This window comes from Podarcis vaucheri (genome assembly GCF_965113315.1).
Source record: "Podarcis vaucheri genome assembly, chromosome: 6".
Taxonomy (NCBI): Eukaryota; Metazoa; Chordata; class Lepidosauria; order Squamata; family Lacertidae; genus Podarcis; species Podarcis vaucheri.
In genome coordinates this window covers 85,098,213-85,117,927 of record NC_138764.1, presented here as the reverse complement: position 1 = coordinate 85,117,927, position 19,715 = coordinate 85,098,213, and the positions used below count along the sequence as shown (strand labels likewise).

The window sequence follows — 19,715 nt, the reverse complement described above, 5'->3', positions numbered from 1 at the left end:
TGCCCATCCGTGTCTTAAGCATCAATTGCGAACACTTATTCAATTAAAAATGAAACTTTGGATGATTCCTTCTACTTTCACATAGTAAACGTCAAGCCTCAGGCTCTTACCTAGAAGCTGCAATCTCAGATTTCTGTCTGGCGATGGCTGCTGCCCTCTGAGCCCCTTCCAGGCTCCTGTCCACCTTCTGCCTTATCTTGGCACTTTTCAGAGGTATCACCCTCTTCTTCATGCCTTTGATCAGGACGTTCATTCGGTATTTCCCTTCTTCCTTCTTACCATCAGGCAAAGTGGTGCAACCGTATCCATGCCGTACATTATCCAGCCATTCACCCTCATACTTCAGGCCACTTGATCTCTCACTCACGCCAAACCCAGAGCGCTTGTCATTCTTCCACTCACCCATATAGGACTCTGTCGTGGTGGCATCAATATCAGCGTCAAAAGGCGGGAAGTCCTCTCCCTCAGCTCCTTCTCCTAGGCTAGCTGTGGAGGTGGCATCGCTACCAGTGGAGCTCATCCCGCTCTCACTCTTGAGAAAGCTGAGTCGGCTCCTTTGGCTGGCCAAGGAAGTCTTAGAGTCGGATTTCTTCAACTTCCCAAACAAGGAACTCCGCCTGAAGAGCCCTCCCTTCTTCAGCTTGCCCGCATCAGCATCCGCGTACAGGCTGAGAGCAAAGCCACCACGGGTGATCGTAGGTGTCATGGGAAAGTTCTCCAGGTTTGCTGACGGGGAGTCATGTTGCAACAGGGTGCCATTGCTGTGCTCACTACGGAGGGAAGTAAGGGAGGTCCTTAGAGGGTTGCGGACTACAGCTGCTATGCCATATGGGACGCTCTGCCGGACACCATAACCATGGCGCATTCCATTGGTGAACTGGCCTTGGTATGTACCTACAATCAAGAGCAATAGTGAAGTTAGTTACACCACATTTCCTGAAGAACACGGTTGAAATCATGGTTATTCAGGCAGCAATAGCCTTCCCAAAATCACCCACAAAATGGCCCCTTATGTTGGCTGAGCAGGAAATGAACTGTGTGCTCATTTCCCATTCAACAAATAAATTTTCCCTCCACCATGAGTCCAAAACTAGCATCTGTACACTGCCTCTGCGGCTGGCGATATTCTCTGGTGGCATGAGGGAACTACCCAGAGATGTTACTCACCATGGGCAGTTTTGCAAGTTTCAGGAGAGGCTGGGTATGGGTGCTGCAAACCCCTGCTAATTTTTTGCCAGAATAGGGCATCTGAATAGTTGCTCTCCAATCCTGGGCTCCTCTCTTTTTAGACAACCAGAAGGATGTTGTCAGGATACGATGGAAATGAAGGTGCCAGGCGCGCTTATGTAGGGAGGGAATTTCACAGCTTAGGAGCTGCCACAGAGAATGCCCTCTCCCAGACTGCCAACCCCCAAACTTCTGTGGGTAGTAGAACTACTAAGAGGAGAACCATTGCTAAGCTCAACAATCAAGAGCAGGGGTCAGGCAAGGTTTACCTCGCCCGGGCTGGTTCACTCCTGCGGAGATTGCTCAGGGGGCCGGATTGTGTCTGCACAGACGTGATTTTTGGCTTCTGCATCTACGCAGACGCGATTTTCGGTGCCGCGCAAGCGAGTCCCCGCTCCGTGCTGGTTTAGCCTAGCACGCGGGGACTCGCCAAGCGGGGGGGTCAGTTCAGGGGTGGCTCGTGGGCCGTTTAAATGATCCCTGTGTGCCACTTGTTGTCGACCCCTGCTCAAGAGTCTGAAGGGGAAGAGGCAGTCTTTCAGATATTTGGGGGCAAAGTCATTCAGATACTTTGGGGCTAACATTTCTCTGGAAGGATCAATAGTGTTTTACCAGATTAGGGACAATCAGAGCATACATTATGGTACAAATGAAATTAGAACTAAACTGGAATGCAATATGCAATTGTGAAGGATAAAGACTAACAGAAAGAGACGTGTGTCATTCATGAGTGTATTTGTTGTTCATGCCCAACATTTCAAGGAGGGATACCAACAAGCCAGAGGGAAAGGGTGGATGTGAAGGAGGAAAAAAGGAACCCTGAACAACTTTTTGTTGCAAGTTTGTGTATTCCTAATACCAAACTAATTGAAATACAGCAAAAGCTCCCTTGCTGGAGCCAAGTTGAACGCTTCCCCAGGAGGAAGCTAGTTCCTTCCCACCAATTGCCTCAGAACATTAATTTCCCTCACAGCAGAGTTTCTCTCCCCCTTGATTGTCGTCCTTTTGTTGATGTGGTTACCTCAGTAACTAGCAACCTACCCAAAGAAACCCACTTTGGCTCAATCCATCACTCGCTATTAGAAGCCTCACCCCCCAAATTTGTAAACCACCAGCTCTGCAACCAGCCACCCAAATCCCCATTCAGCTAGAGTATCCTGGGACGAAACATGCTGGAGAAATACAAATATTTATTACCAGTATAAAAGAATTAGCTCCCCCAAGGATTTGCTTTCTCACAGGCAAATGGCCATGGGGTATTTTTATAGCCACAGACTGCCAGCGATTTCTGTCATGTTAGCAAAGCACAATAATCCTTGAGGAAGCTAAGAAGCCAAAGGACAAGAAAGAGCCCAGAAAGAAAGGCACGAAAACATAAAATGGTCACCTAAGGTTAAATAGCTCTGGATGGGAAAGGACACTTGCTCAGTGGCAGAGCACACACTTTGAGAGTCCCGGCCTTAAACCCTGCTATCTGCATTTAAAAGCATCTCTGAGGAAATCCTTCCCTTGTGAAAGCCTTTTGGTAGACAAGGCCGAGCCAAGGGGAACACGGGCATAATTCAGCTTCTTCGAACCTTAATTCCTGCTGGCTGTTGAACTGTGTTTCAGCTCTAAATCAATCCCTGGAAAGAATGGAGATGTGAGAGAAACCTTCCTTGTCTGCTGGCAATTTTAATGGCAGTGTGGTGTAGTGGTTAAGGTGAAAGACCTAGGAGACCCAGTTTCTAATCCTCGCTCCTAACCATGGAGCTCACTGGGGAGGTGACCTTGGGCCAGTCACAGTCTCTCAGCCTGACCTACTCGGCAACACAGCCAGATGGGCAGGGTATAAATAATAAAATTATTATTATCAATACTATCAGAATCAGTGTTTAGGTGAAACTATTGACAAAGGAAAGGGTAGGACACTGATTCAAATGAGGAAAGTATATTCATTTTTAAACAACAATTTGTAATGATTTGTGAACAAATTCACAAGTGAACCCCTGAGAAAAGCCCAACAAGCAACTTCCGGAAGCTTCATTCCTCCAGCCTGAGGACCTAAGGAATATTGAAGAGGGTTGAATCGCAGAATGCCAAGAGTGTTAGCTGCGGGTTTTCTTCTCTTAAAAAAGGGAAATCAAGGGGGAGATTTCAGTAGAGTGGGAAAGGGAAACTATATTTCTCCTTTCCTAAGCTTCTCAAACACTGCAGTGTCCCACATATCGCTAAAAGGCTGAGATTATGAGCTAGCTATCAGACTGTGACTACACAAATTTACCTTGGATTAAGCACCATTGAATTCAATGCAGCTAACTTTTGCATAGGCATGTATAGGATGGTGTTGTTAATCTGAGCCCTTTATGTGAATGTGTATGTATGTGTGTGTGTGTGTGTGTTTTAAAAAATGAAACCAGTGTGGTGTAGTGATTTCTGTTGTTATTGCAGAGTCCTTTGCACAACGGAATGATGAAGAGTACGTGCCACATGCTTAAAGTTGCTTTATTTTCAGTTCAAAGTTGAGAAATTACAAACATGCATCTTGCCTCTGCTGGAGCAGAGAAGCAACCGTTCTTCTCCTCGGAATAACGAACACCGAGAGAACAGTGAAAAACAGGAAACCAGTGTACGTCACATCCAGCTTCCCATTCCCGTGGGAAAACCCAACAGTACTCTGACTGTGGAATGTAAACATTGTCTTGTGACTAGCACTTTGCTGCACAGTGAAGAGAGCAGAAACCAACATCCTCCCCCTTTCCGTGAACATCACTGGGCAGCGTGTTCGTACAATATCAGTACAAACCCAACTTCTGTACATAGGTACAGTGTTGATCCCTTGATACAATCTTGGACAATACATCAGCAGGAATTTCATTACCTGGCATATAGGACACCGTTACGAGTCCCTTCTGAATATGTTCCCTAGCATGTTGCACCTTCAATTGCAAGTGCTTCGTGCTTTGCTTACAACCTTCCGAATTCAGCAAAGCCAAACATGCTTTGTTGTCCTGGTAAACCTGGATTGGACATTTGACAGGAATTTTCATGTCTTTGCACAATTGTAACAACCATTCACAATCCTTAAGTGAATAAGACAGTGCATTCAGTTCAGCTTCACAAGTACTTAAGCTAATTGTTGTTTGCTTCTTGCATGACCAATCAAATAGACCCTGATTGTACATGTAGCAAACTCCAGACGTACTTTTCCTGTCTGTAGTGTCACTTCCAAAACTTGCATCTGCAAAAATCTCAAGACCACCAGACTTCTGATTGTTAAATCTCAGTCTGTAATGCATAGTGCCTTTCAAATAGCGTGCTATGCGTTTCAGAGCTTTCCAATCCTTAACAGTAGGATTGTTAACTTGTCTGCTTAGCAAATTACAGCTAACAGCAATGTCAGGTCTTGAACATCTGGCAATGAAGTTTAGCTTGCCTAGCACACTTCTGTACAGTGTAGTGTCAGAAAATGCTTCTTCAGTGTCTTCTACCTGATAACCTGTTGTCATGGGTGTGTCTACAGGGTTAGCATCCATCAGGTTTAGTTTGGTTAACACATCAGCAATTTTCCTTGACTGGTGTACTAGAATGTTACCACTTTGATCTTTCTCTATTTCCAGAGATAGGTAGTTGTTTACCTCACCAAGATCTTTCATGTCAAAGTGCTCTTTCAGTTGAGCTAGGGCATTATTGTACATTGTGACATCTTTCCAAAAGAATAAAATATCATCAACATAAAACAAACAGTACAGCTTCTTTTGCCCTTCCTCTTTGACAAATACACATGGATCAGCTTTCCCTTGTTGAAAACCTAGAGAAAACAATGCTTCAGTGAGTTTTGTGTGCCAACACCGTGCACTTTGTTTGAGACCATAAAGGGACTTCTTTAGAGCACAAACAAATCCCTGTTTTACCTGTACGCCATCAGGTGGAAGCATATAAAGTGATTCACCTAGAGATCCGTACAAAAATGCTGTATTCACATCGTGGTGACTAATGTGTAGACTCTCCTCTGCAGCTAGCTTGAGCATAAGCCTAATGCTCTCATATCTCACAGTGGGTGAGTAGGTCTCGTGATAGTCTTCACCTGGTACCTGTGCAAAACCTCTGGCTACCAATCTGGCTTTGTGTCTGACTATCTTGCCATTTTGATCAGTCTTCGCTTTGAAGACCCATTTGCTTCCAAGCAGTTTCATTCCTGGAACTACTGGAACAAGCTCCCAAGTTTTGTTCCTTTCTAAGGAATCAAGCTCAGCCTTCATGGCATTTAACCATGGCTCAGCTTCCTTAGAATCCAAATCCTGGATTTCTTGGAAACTTGAAGATTCAAATACCTTCTTGGAGCTTTTAACAGCTGCTACTGCTGTCTTAGCAAATTCATCAGCAAATCTCTTTGGAGGTCTGCCTTTTGTGGCTCTTTGTGACCTACGAATTAGCCTTTGGTCTTCAACACTTTCCTCTTCCTTCTTAGGAGAAAAGTGACCTATTGTGAACAATGGTTCTTCCAATTCCTGATCAGAGCTTTCAGAGGGTCGCATAGAGGCTTTCGCACTCTTGAAATCCTCTGAAGTATCCGATTCAGTTTCAGACTCAGAATCAGAACCTTCATCAGTGGGTGTGGGTTGTTGTTGCTTATCCTCAGTCTCATCACTGTCATCAGGATAACATTGAAAAATTCCCACGTTCTCCCCCCACTTGGCATTGTACTCAACACTTCTTGTGAGCCTAATTGTCTTAGAGTCAGTCATCATTATTCTGTAAGAACCTTTCTGATAACCTAGAAAGATACCATGCAATCCACGTTTGCCTAATTTGGAGCTTTGTGGTGAGTGAATCCACATGTCAGAACCAAAAATTCTCATGTGTTTGATGTATGGTTTCTTGCCAAACATCTTCTCATAGGGGGTACAACCAATCGCTGAAGATAACCTGCGATTGTAACTGTAAAGAAAACATGAGAGAGCTTCGGCCCAATAACTCTCTGGAAGATTGGCATCATGCAGCAAGGTTTTTAACCCTTGAAGCAATGTTTGATTTGCCCTTTCGCAAAGCCCATTCTGCCATGGCGAGCGAGGACTGGACAAATCGTGTTGAATTCCTTTCTCAGTCAGAAAAGCTTCAAACTGCTGAGAAGTGAACTCTCCCCCGCGATCAGTGAAAAGAGTCTTTATCCTCTTACCATGCACATTTTCTAACCAAGCACAGAATTCCTTAAACCTTGGAAAAGCCTCTGATTTCTGCTTGAGATTGTACACGTAAATATACCTGGAAAATGCATCAATGAGAACCATGAAGAACCTATTGCCACCCAAAGAGGGCGATAGTGGACCAACTAAATCAGCATGAACAATTTGGTATGGTTCTGTAGCTTGCCTACTAGACACCTTACCTTTCGCAGCCATTTTCACCTTGTTTGCTGCGCATGCCTTGCACTTCATGTGGTACCTGCAGGGTTTAATAGTCATACCTTCAACCAAGGTAGGCATTTTAGATACTGCCTCAAAATGCAAATGACCAAATTTCCTGTGAAAATCATGAATACATCCTGCATGCAAACTTTTGTTAGAACCTGCAATGCAACAAGTATCATTCTGCACAACATCATCATAATACAAAACAAACAAACGATCAACACATTCAGCATGCAAAACATAATCGTCTTTCTTTGTGATGGTGCATTTCTTGTTCTTGAAGGAAACGTCAATGTTCCGTTCATTCAGCTGCATCACACTTAGAAGATTGTGTGTGGCATCTGGAACATACAGTACATCCTGTATCGATAAGTCCAAACTGTGAAGAACAACAGTTCCGTAGCCTTGACTGGGGATCGTGTGGTCATCCGCCTGGTGAATCGCACCTTCCTGCGGTGTAAAAGACACGAACAGTCTCTTATCGTTGCACATGTGGTGGGTAGCTGCTGAATCAACAACGAAGAAAGATCTAGATGTCTTCTGGACCTTTGCAACCTTTGGAGTGAAGCGTGAGACCATTGCCTTGTGCTGCGTTGTCCTGGACACCGGACCTTTGCCTTTGCTTTGGCCTTTTCCACGCGATGAGCTTCCGCTGCACTGCTCTGTCTTGGCCCTGGGATATCTGCATTCCCTCTTCATATGGCCTAGACGTCCACACGAGTAGCATTTCACTGCCTTCAAAGCTTTGGCGCCCTCTGGTGGTTCCACTGCACTCTGGGATGACGTCTGTGAAGACTCCCCCTTACTCATGCAGCTAGCACCCCGGCGATCTGCTTCATTCTGGATCACGGCAGTAACAAAGGCTACTGTGAGCTGAGCAGTTGGTTGAACAGCAATCTGAGTGGCAACGGACTCCCAACTTGGACCCAAAGAATGTAGTATCATGAAGGAATACACAGCCTCTGGAAAGTTGAGTCCTCTCTGTTGCAGCTCATGTCTCAGATTTTGCATCTCCATCAGGTGTTTACGCACATCTCCACCTTCAGCAAGAGCCATATCATGCAGCTTTGCATAATAGTACATTGAGGAACCAGCCTCTGTCCTCAAATGAGCCTGTCTTAAAGTGTCCCAAATTTCTCTGGCTGTGGTCTTTCCACGCAACAGACAGAGCTCTTCTGGGGATACTATCAACGTAAGAGTTCCCCGTGCTTTGGAATCCTTAGCATTCCAATCAGCTGTAATTGGAGCTGGGGGGTTGTCTGTAATAACATTAAACAGACCTTCTTTCTGCAGAATTGCCTCTGCATAAAGCACCCACTCCGTGTAATTTTTCTTATTGAGCTTAGGAATCCCAAAAGCTTCAACCAGCCTTGCATTTTCCATCTCTGCTGTTTTAACCAAGCTGCGTAACACTTACAGCAGCGTCCAAAAGCACTTGTGAAAAGTACTTTCGCTTTCTCAGCCACCAAGCCTGTGAGCTTATGCCTTAAACTGTATCGCGGCAAAACGGCTTTTAAAGATCAAAGTCCAGCCATAAAGCCATAAACTAGAAACTGGCAGGCTGCTCCGGAGCATGAGCACATACCTTCATCAATCAAACTTGACGCGCAGAGCAGATAACGCGATCCGTTCCTCTGTACCTCTGCCGGCATTCCGACTCGATCGCTGGAGTCTTTGATCCTCAGTTTGATTTACGTCTTTCTGGGCCCGGAACCATAACGTTGTTATTGCAGAGTCCTTTGCACAACGGAATGATGAAGAGTACGTGCCACATGCTTAAAGTTGCTTTATTTTCAGTTCAAAGTTGAGAAATTACAAACATGCATCTTGCCTCTGCTGGAGCAGAGAAGCAACCGTTCTTCTCCTCGGAATAACGAACACCGAGAGAACAGTGAAAAACAGGAAACCAGTGTACGTCACATCCAGCTTCCCATTCCCGTGGGAAAACCCAACAGTACTCTGACTGTGGAATGTAAACATTGTCTTGTGACTAGCACTTTGCTGCACAGTGAAGAGAGCAGAAACCAACAATTTCAATGCCCGACAAGAACCTAGGAGATCAGGGTTCGAATCCCCACTCAGCCATGAAGCTGACTGGGTGACATTAGGCCAGTCACTCACTCTCAGCCTAGCATACCCCACAGGCTCGTTGTGCGGATAAAATGGGGAGGAGGAGACCTATGTATACTACCTTGAGGAGAAAAGCTGGGGTATAAATGTAACAAATAAATAAACAAATCATAAAGTTATGAAAACATTCCCACCGGGATTCCTACACTCCCTCAGTTGCGATATGTTATAGTATCTCCTTCTCCTGTCACAAATGTAAAATTTCTCCCCGATACAGGTGTCTTTGGGGAGACCGATTTCTTTAGTATAAGCACTAGAATTTCTTTCTTTCTCATTCCCATGAGAACCACTTCAAAATAGCAGCAGAGATCTCCAAGGGTGAAATATTTAACTGTCAACTTAATGAATCACTTTACCATTAGAAAATTCCCAAGTGTCCTAGAGAAGCATCCCAGAGATCACTTGAAGAAAGCTTGTGGGGAGCGTGGGGACAAGCAAAGTGAGTAAACAAGGAGTTGGAAAAACTTCCTAATTAGAAGAACGACCAAACCCTCGCACCATTATAAATTTAAGCACTGTACATCTGATGTCAGGAAATATCCCATGGAAGAGAATGATTGGGGAAAACTGGGAATCAGACATGTCAGAAGCTCCCTTATTTCAGCAGATTATTGGTGTATGCAGGGCCGGATTTAGGTTTGATGAGGCCCTAAGCTACTGAAGGTAATGGGGCTCTTTATATGTCCAACTGTCCTTTGTCAACAACTAATTGTCACTGTTTTTTTGTGTCGAATATATGCTATATGGTAATTTATGGAACTAATAGGTATCTAAAGCCATTTGCACATGTGGCCATGCAACCAGTCCATGCAGACTGTAGGCACCCTATATATAGAAATGAGCAAACCAGTGATATTTTAGGGAGGAGGTTAGCAGGCGGGGCCCATTACTTACATCATAGGAGCCTACACAACACAAAACACTGTTGCTGTATGTAAGTTTTATTTTATTTTAATCATATTTTAGAAATGTACATCGTTGTTGTTTTTCCTTTAATTTTTTTGGGGGCCCCCAAGAGAGCGGGGCCCTAAACTATAGCTTGTTTAGCTTATACATAAATCAGGCACTGGGTGTATCTGAGGTATGGAGAGCCTTTGGCTCTCCAAGCATTACTGAACTGCAACACCCATCATCCCTAGCCATTGGTCATGCTTGGTGAAGTGGGTGGGTGTTGTAGTTTGGGAACATCCGGAGGGCAAAAGTCACCCCTACCCTGGTAAATGCTGGTTGTGTTTGCACGTAGCACTAAGCTAGCCAGAAAGCACATGAGCTAAATGCTGGCAACTGAAGCCCTCCCACTTTGCAAGCAGGGAAACCACAAAGTGGCTGCCTTGGCATGATATGCGAACCTGGGGTTGTGGTTTCCTCTGCCCTAACAAAACCACCATCACTAAACCAACCACAAACCATGGCTTCAAAGTAGCTTAACAATCATTGCTTGTTAGGGCAAAAGAAACCACAATTCCTACTTGTGCAGAGTATAATTTAATAATCTTCTGGTGTTATGTGCCAGCCAATACAGTCAGCGGCTGATAGCATCTCTCCTGGGTTTCAGACTGGGATCTCTGCCCCCCCCCCAACCTGGGCATGCTTGGATTGAACCTGGGAATTTTTATCTTCAGCTCAGGATCAGACAGTTCTGATTTAATGGCGCTGTGGGTTAAACCACAGAGCATAGGACTTGCTGATCAGAAGGTCAGCGGTTCAAATCCCCATGATGGGGTGAGCTCCCGTTGCTCGGTCCCTGCTCCTGCCAACCTAGAAGTTCGAAAGCACATCAAAGTGCAAGTAGATAAATAGGTACTGCTTCGGTGGGAAGGTAAACAGCATTTCCATGCGCTGCTCTGGTTCGCCAGAAGTGACTTAGTCATGCTGACCACATGACCAGGAAGCTGTACACCGGCTCCCTCGGCCAATAAAGCGAGATGAGCGCCCCAACCCCAGAGTCGGCCATGACTGGACCTAACGGTCAGGGGTCCCTTTACCTTTTAACTCTCCTCACAACACAGGTTTAGAAGCAGCTGTGTCTAAGAGATTGGTTTATGGCAGCTCTGCAGGGTAATTCACACTGAACACTGAGTGGTTTTCAGAAGTATTAGCCCCTATCGCAGCTTGGTCTGAAACCGAGAGAATGTCTTACAACAAAGTTTTTATCCTCCCTTTGCAGGTTGCGCTGAGTATAATATACAAGAACTCTAAGGTGTTGTTCACTGCCATAATCCTATTGCAGGTTTCAAGGCTGTGTTGAGAAAGAGCAGCTTATGATAGCCCTACTATGTAGTACAGTGGTACCTCGGGTTACATACGCTTCAGATTACATACGCTTCAGGTTACAGACTCCGCTAACCCAGAAATAGTGCTTCAGGCTAAGAACTTTGCTTCAGGATGAGAACAGAAATCGTGTTCCGGCGGCGCAGCAGCAGCAGGAGGCCCCATTAGCTAAAGTGGTGCTTCAGGTTAAGAACAGTTTCAGGTTAAGTACGGACCTCCGGAACAAATTAAGTACTTAACCCAAGGTACCACTGTACATTGTTAATACTGAGCTCAGGGGAGGAGCTAATTCAGACTCAAAGTTAAAAATTATTGAGACATCTCAGGCTGCAACTAAGGTAAATCTACTTAAAACTCTACCCTCAGACCTCCCCCAGACCAAATCAAGCACTCAGTTGCATGCAGAATCCTCACACTCCATTGACTTGCATGCAGACATGCAACTAGTTGACATTTTAAATGCCCAAAAACTGAAAATAAAACAAAACAAATTTTGCACATGAAGTAAGACTCCAAGTAGAAGCAGGGACTCCTCTTAGGTGCCAACCACTCACACTTCCAGTTCAGGTAACACACACACCAGGGGCAAGCTACAACATTTTGTCACAGCATTCTACTCATTTTCAGGTTCTGCGCAGGGATGCTGAGGCTGAGAGATGGTGGCTTCCCTAAGGCCACGTAGTGGGTTTGCAGCCAAGATGAGATGTGAAGCAAAGATGTCCTTGTTCAGTCCCTTAGCCACTATGCAATACTTATTAATAGCACTCATTGGACGGTATACCTCTCATAATACTGCTTGTTACAAAAGACACCCATTAAAGATCTTATTAGTATTTTGAGGGAGAAAATAGCCATGCAATTAAATTCCACCGCTTCTTCCCTGGCTTCTCCTATTGAAGGAGCTGGCATGAGCCATATGAGCACCTGCAAAATCTCAATGCCAAATCTACCCCCACTGGTTTTAGTGCTGGTTGAAGCCATCAATCACCATGGAAGCTAGTTTACAAAGCAGTTCAAAAGACATCTGGAAGAAATGGTCTATAAAAGAAAGATAACTCACAGAACAAAATTACAAGTGTGTGAAGACAGAAAGCATCCAAAAGCCTGTAAATGCCCCACAAAAAGTATGCAAATATATATATATTACTATTATTATTCTGCAAGCTCAATTTTATTTGGTTATTTTATGCAAGTTAAGTAATCAAACGTAAAAAATAGCCACCTCCACCTACTGGACAAAAGCACAAAAATGAAGTACAGCAATCATTATGGTAGACTAGAAAAGGAAATATTCAACCGCTGTAAGAAATATGCAGCCACAGCAGCTTCACCATTCAATCTCCTTGGAGTTCTGCAAATTCCAAACAGCTTTGTGGATGGACTCGCTTTTTGAAATCCCAGTAATGCAGCACATTATTATCTCAAAAACAAACATATGCACATATTGACGGTGTTTGAGCAAAGAGAACTTGCCAGACCTCAACTCCAGAACTGATTTTGAATGGCTGGAACATGAGAGTAAGGCAGCACCCTCTGGGCATGTACAAAGTGCATTTTTCCCTGCCACTAAGTAACCCTTGCTAACACACATCTCTAGGAACAGGAACAAAAGTTGTCATTCTGAAACCTACAGCTTCAGACCCATTTGTGCTGCTCCCAACAATTGACGTTGTTTGCTTGACACCCTGATGAACTGCTTATATTGCCATATAAAACTCCTCACTCTTAAATTCAAGCAAGTTCAGTTTTGGTTTGCATTTAAACTTTGAAACGGGTAGTGCTGGATATGAAGAGCATGTTTGCACCATGACAAAAGACCCAGGTAACCTCTCTATATTTTGTTTTAATCTGTTGTATCTGCACATTTTTATTGTATTGCTCTTGTTTTTGTCATTCTGGCAAAAGGGAGCATATAGCAGATTTGTTAATAGATAACAGCCACACATAATTGTGTGTACAGAGCCAAACAATGTTTATCTGGGAATGGTACAAACATTATCCTCCTTCTCCCTCCAACAGAAGTCTTTGCCAAACAATCCTCAGTCCCCTTGTTGTAATTCCTTACGTTTCTGCCTGATGTAAAATATCTGTATTCATTGCATACAGCCCTAAGATGCAAGTACAGTGGTACCTCGAGTTACATATGCTTCAGGTTACATACGCTTCAGGTTAGAGACTCCGCTAACCTAGAAATAGTGCTTCAGGTTAAGAACTTTGCTTCAGGATGAGAACAGAAATTGTGTTCCGGCGGCACGGCAGCTGCAGGAGGCCCCATTACCAAAAATGGTGCTTCAGGTTAAGAACAGTTTCAGGTTAAGAACGGACCTCTGGAACGAATTAAGTACTTAACCCGAGGTACCACTGTACTTCTGTTCCAGGAGGGGGAAGGCTGGAAGAAAATGCGTATCTGTTGCTCCACCCACTTTTGCCTCTGGTCCCACCCACCACTGGAATGTGGCCCCTAGAAAGTTCACCAGGAGACAAAGTGGCCCTTGAGGGGGGAAAGTTTTGCCACCCCAGTCTAGAGACCAGGTGCTTGTGGGCCTGTAAATCCTAAACAACCACACTAGCTCCAGCTGCCCCTGGATTCTTGATGTCTTGCCATTCAGATGCCACACCCTGTTGGCTCCTCCTGTCTATCTATAGAGGATATGCCATCAGGAGCTAAGGAACTCTGGGACTTGTAGATCTCGAGAGATCATATTGCATAGGGTAGGGAGGCCCACTTCTATCTGTGAGTCCTAGAACTTTCTGTTCTGGAGGAGGGCATGGGCTTGCAGCACATTGATATTGCTTGCTATTCTAACACTGCTTCTGATTGGCTCCAGCCAATCTCACAAGGTATAGGCATCTTGTACAGGTACAGAGAAATAAAACTGCATCCTCAAACATGATTTGCAATTCAGTCGCCAGTTTTTGCTGCATGGTTATGGGCTTGGGGCCTGCAAACATGGACTGGTGAGCCCACATAAACTGTTCCTCCAGCCCCGTCTGCTTGGGCCCTGCTAGCGTGACCAAGAAACAAAACCAAGAGCAGGATAGGAACACAGCTAGGACTTGGCTTGATTCCCAGAACAGAAACATCAGCAACTGGGAACAGTCTTAGCCCTTCCCCCAATGGTACCCCTAAATGCATACTTTGGGTAAAAGTGAATGTCTTCCATTCAGTCCCATAGGAAAGTTAAGCTCTCCGCTTCGGGAGAGCAAGGCAAGGAGAGCAAAACCCAACCTCCACTCCTGACATGGCATGACCCAGTCTTTGCAAAGGACACTCATGCAGGAAGTGCAATGTTATCTCCAACCCACAGCAGCATATAAGCCCTCCATTCACATCACAATCCATCAGTACGGCAGGCATTTTGCTTGTCCACAATATAGGAGAGCTACACAGGCCCACCACAGCATATGGCATATCTAATACAATGCATACCACATAGATTCACATACATGAAATCAAACAGGACCTAAGATTTCAGATGAACTTGCACAGGGGGGAAAAACACATTAGCAATAACAGCATCTTATCACCTGCTGCTGAACATTTTCTCCCTTTTTGTCACCAATTGCTGAGCATTTGTTCAACAAGAGTTCTCCCCCCACAGCTGCTCCCTCCCTCCCTCCCTCCATGCTTGCCCTGAAAAAATGAGGTTGCTAAACAGAAAGGACAAATTGGGCTGAACGAAGATCTTGAGTCATTACAACAGTCGATAAATCCCCATCGGATTATGTATTAAAAGTACTAATGGTTGTCTAATTAGGCCACAGTCTGCTTTAGAATGGCCAAACATATCTCCATTAGTCTCAGATTTATCTATTTCTTTTCAGGAACCACCATGTTAAGGAAGGTATTTAAGCTCTTAAGTTTGCACCAGCTTTTCCTAAAGGGAAAACTGAACTACTGTTCTAAAAAGTACCGTATTTTGCACCCCATAGGACGCTCCGGCCCATAGGACGCACCTGGTTTTTTTGGGGGGAAATAAAGGGGGGGAATTTATTTTTTCCCCCCCGGTGCGGGGCTGGAAGAACCAGGTCGGGGAACAGCAGGAAGGCGCGCTCTGCCTCCCCGCTGTCCCCCGAGCTTGTGGGGCGGCTATGGGGAGAAGTGTGCTGATCCCGGGACTGCAGGCAGCTCTGCGTGGCCATCCGGAGCTGGGCGGGACTTCGCGCCCCGCTCCCGATGGCTGCGCAGAGCTGCGCTGATCCCGGGACTGAGCCGGTCTCCTGAGGGTTGCGCAGAGCTTCCTGAAGGCTGGAGAGTGAGAGGGGTCAGTGCGCACCGACCCCTCTCGCTCTCCAGGCTTCAGCGAAAGCCTGCATTCGCCCCATAGGACGCACACACATTTCCCCTTCATTTTTGGAGGGGAAAAAGTGCGTCCTATAGGGCGAAAAATACGGTAATTTCTGAGCCACCTATACAATGCCTGAAAGAGGAATGTCCCTAGACCAGGGTAAACTCTGTGTCTGGTTATAAGTGCACACACATGTCCTTTTGCTGCCGGCCTTTCCATAGGCATCTGGTCGGCCACTATGAGAAGAGGTTCCTGGACTCGGTGGGCCACTGGCCTTGTCCATCAGACTTTTCTTACAAACATAGACAACCATCAGGTTTGGAATCCAGTAAGTTGCCTTTTTGCAAGCAGTACTATCTCAACAGCACCTTCTACCTCCTCTGCCATGGGCAGAAGCTGCTGACCACTTCTGGATGCATTTGGTGTTGCACACTAGATGGTCAACCGAGCGGCAAGATCTGGCGCATGCTGTGGAATGACCACACATCCAGTGAACAACTGGCTGGCACACAACTCGCACTGCAGAAGAATCCAAGCAATGGTCCCATTGTGACGTCAACCTCTGAGCACAAAGAAGTGCCGCTGGGAATGGGCTATTTTTGACCTGAAGCCTTTTTTCTTTCAAGCACGTAGACAGAATGGTTCATTCAGCAGCTACATTAGCAGAACGGCAAGTGCGCCCACTAATGTCTATGCACCTAGGAGCCCTTGTGCACAAACAGGCATGCTGGGCTGAGATTTGGTATAAAGTGTGCATTGCTGGAAAGATGAGGACAGGGCCTTAATCTCACCTGTCCAGCATCAGTTGAGGGATCAGAACTGAATTCTTTGCCCGCTGAAGGAGCCACAGCCATTAGCTCACTTATCACATTCCCTGGTTCCCAGGACCCTGCCCTGCCCTGCCTTCCACCCTGCAGCCCAGAGAGAAACAGCCCCCTGGCTAGCGACTTCCTTCCTCCCAGGCTTACCTCCATCAGCATAGGTCTCGGTGCCATAACCGTCCTGCAGCCCGTTATTCCAGGTGCCTTCGTATTTTGCCCCGCTGCTGATGTTCTGCCTGACCCCATACCTTCCTTTGAAGCCGTGTGTCCACTCGCCCTTGTAAAGCCACCGCCCTTTGGTCTCGATCCCTAAGCCATGCCTCTTGCCTTGAGACCAGTAGCCCTCGTAGGTGTTGCCGCTGGGCCAGGTGTAGACTCCCACCACTTCGAAGCCGTAGTTCCAGGAGCCCGAGTATTCGCCCTGGCCCTTGGGCCCGGTGCAGATGCCGTGCCCGTGGGCTTTGCCTCCTTCCCAGCCCCCGCAGTAGGCCCCTCCATCGTCAAAGTCAAACCTGCCACCGCTCATGCTGTCAAGCCAGGGGTCTGTGCTCTTCTCTGGCTCGTTCTCTCCTTCCTATTTGGCCAGATCACTTCTCCATTAGTGGAAGCGGCAGGTGGTGGTGCATAGCCAAGCTATGCTGGGGGGCCACCTTTGGGGTCAGGCGTGGTGTCCTCGCCCAGGAAGGTGCAACTAGGGAAGAGGCTGTGAGGAGGTGGAAAGCAAGCTGTTCCTAGGCTCAGAAAAGCTGCACCAACTTCAGGGACCCCCCCAACTCTCTGGGCTTGGCAACGCTAGCCTGTCAGGTATGGAGGCATGGAAGGAAAACTCTCCCAACCGGCCTTGGAGGTAGTAGAGGAGGCTAAACTCCTGCTCAGCTGCAAGGCGCGGGCCTCCCCATCCCGTGCGCTCTCTCCAAGCGCCCTGATGGGCAAGAGGCAAGCCTTTGCAAGACCTTAGTTGCAAGGTAACCTTTCTCTGCTTACACCATCCTCGCAGCCTCTTCCAAACGCCGGCAGCATCCGGCCCCTTTATGAGCCAAGAAGGGTAAAGATCCTTGCTGAACCTTCCCCGGCCGCCGCCGCCGCCGCGACCCCCTCCCCTATGGCGCGCTTTGCGCCCTCGCCTCTTCCGCCCTCCCGGGGCTCCTGCGGCCCCCGCGGCTAGTTGCGCGGGCGGTGCCAGGCTCTTCTTCAAAGCCCCATTGGACAGGCGAGCCTCTCCGGCTCTCCTCCCGCAGCCTCCTTCCTTCTACCCTCCTCCGGGAAGAAAGGTCACAGCTGCCCTAACAAGGCCATCGGATCCCTGGAGCTGCTCCGAAAATAAACCCACGTAGCCCTGCCCCCTTTGCAGGACCCTTTTATGGAGGACAGAGACACCCACCGCCGCCACCCCCTTTCGGGCTGGGATGAAAACGAGAGAGAGAGAGAGACGGAGCAAGTGTCCTATTTAAAAATAGCACCCTGGGAAAAGGAGGGAGGCGCGGGCGAGAGCTCTGCCAGGTCGTTTGCTCCGAACTTTGCAACGGGCATGGGAGGAACTTCTGCTAGTTACGGAGCAAGGAAAAGGAAAGGGAGTGAGCGGGCGAGAATGAATGGGAGAGACCATGAATGAAGGTGCTAAAGGCACGAGGCGAGGCGAAAGGGGAGGGGACAGGATCGCGGCTTCAGGTGGGATTCTGCCTATAGATGCAGTGCATGTTAGGCCCCACCCTTTTCTGCAGCTAATTAGGGGGCGCTATTAGTGTGGTATCTATATCAGCCACCCAACAACGCAGGTTTCTCAATTTAAATTGGTAAAATATAACATTTAGACTATAACACTTTTTTTTAAAAAAACACCCTCCTGTTTGGCAGGCTGCACACATATTCGCGGCCCTTGCCAGCCACAAATTGGCTTGCTATATCAAGTAAGCCAGACCTTGTTACAGCTTGTGAGAGCTATCAAAATTCTCATATTTTTTATTATTAATATTAATATTAACTTGCTTCTGGAGACTAATTAGTGGACCAGCATAATTACTTGCCAGACAGGCGTAGGTTTCTTTAGAATCCCAGTGTTTGAGATTATTATATACAGGGTTGTCCATTAAAAGAATTGCATGTGAAATGTGTAAACCAATAGCCTTTTGTCAGGTTTTGTCGCTGGAGGAAGTCTCTCCTCCCAGTGTGCCTGGCCTTCCTTCCTTCCTTGCTTGTTGACCTTCTTTGTGTTATAGAGCATGGCAAGGTATAGTTTTAAAGTGTTTATTATTAAACAGATGATCTTGGTGTGTGTGCATGTGACAACATGCCCTTGCAGTTTTCTACTCCAATGTTGTGGCAGTTTTTACACTGGAGACCCAAGTTTGGGAAACACTGATCTACCACAATGTAAAGGGGTCCCCAGTGTTCACAGGCAGCATAGCCACCGCATATATAGCCTTTGGCATCTGTCCCTCCCATTTTGTATTTTCATTGTTGTTGTGCAGGTTGCCTGCTTTTTGTCTGTTTTGGGGTGTGGGGTTTGGATCTATTTTAGGGGGCTCTGATAGCATTTCCTGTTTTTCTAGTGAAATGGTTATTTTGTGATGCCCACAGGTTTAATTTCCAGAAGTGCCTCTAGGGCTAAAAATGCTGGGGAGCTCTGCTCTGCCGTGTTTTAGGATGGGAGTCTTTGCCAGCCTTACCTGAAGATTCCCCATTTTGAAGGCTGAGGTCTTTTGTGTGTAAAATAGGGGCTTACATCTGAGCTACAAATTTACCTTATTCCAATGAAGTGCATAGTGAAATGACAAACTCTTCCTTTATTTTAACAGAACTAAACTATTGCAAACTATTTAGGCAAAGTCTTGTGTTTTATTATTCAGGAGCAAACATTAACTTGGTACTCTCAAATTACTGGTACCTGCACTGAGGCTACAATCCTAATCCCATTTACCCTGGAGCAAGTCTCACTGAATTCAATAGGACTTACCTTGGAGTATTTGTGGTTCGAGTTGCACAACTAACCAGCACGTGCTTGTGATAAAAATTCAAGAACACAGGGAGCAGATGTTGAAAAGATCATTCCTCACTTTCCTGTAGAGGACAGGCAGTGATTTCTTGACAGCAGCCCATTCTTACATCACATGAAACCATGGTTTATTCAAATAATGCTTTTTGGTTGAACAAACCATGCTCAAAGGCAAAGGACATTCTACATTCAATGTAATTATGGTTTTGTCATACTCTGCCCTCCTTATTTCCTACCCTCGTCTGTCTTTTGTGGTGCCAAATTGCTATCGCCTCACCTGCAAGAGAAGATGTGAAGATTCTCAGTGATCTTCATCAGCACCTGTCATGGAACAGCAGGTATCTTCATCCCTTCACCGGAGAAAGAAGCACCCATACCATTTTGCAGCTTGTAGGTGTTTAACCTTTTTATTCTAGTCTGCAACCACACACACACACACACCGACAATAGGCTGTTAATGTGAATGTTATGCTTTACATTTAGTGAACATTACCTATGCTGGTGTCACCTGTGTCTCTGCTGGCAGGGAGTTTGAAAGGCCATTTCAGTAATGAATGTTTTAGTAGTTTAAGGATGTTAATTGTAATGACTGTCA

The 19,715-nt window shown here is 46.2% G+C and overlaps 1 protein-coding gene across 3 annotated transcripts in view; it reads right to left on the bottom strand.

Annotated features, from left to right (window-relative positions):
• Positions 1-17,530, bottom strand: part of JPH2 (junctophilin 2) — an 81,946-nt gene extending 64,416 nt beyond the window's left edge. Inside the window, exons 1-2 of one of the 3 annotated variants that reach the window (XM_082225983.1) lie at positions 16,276-17,530; positions 403-894 (exon numbers count right to left, since the gene is read on the bottom strand). In XM_082225983.1, the coding sequence (XP_082082109.1) occupies positions 403-894; positions 16,276-16,654 (871 nt within the window). In that variant the 5' untranslated portion in view covers positions 16,655-17,530. Of the gene's footprint in view, positions 1-110; positions 895-2,614; positions 3,031-16,275 lie in introns of those variants that run through there. The other 2 variants (XM_082225981.1, XM_082225982.1) reach the window with 2 other exon arrangements.
• Between the last annotated feature and the right edge of the window lie 2,185 nt (positions 17,531-19,715).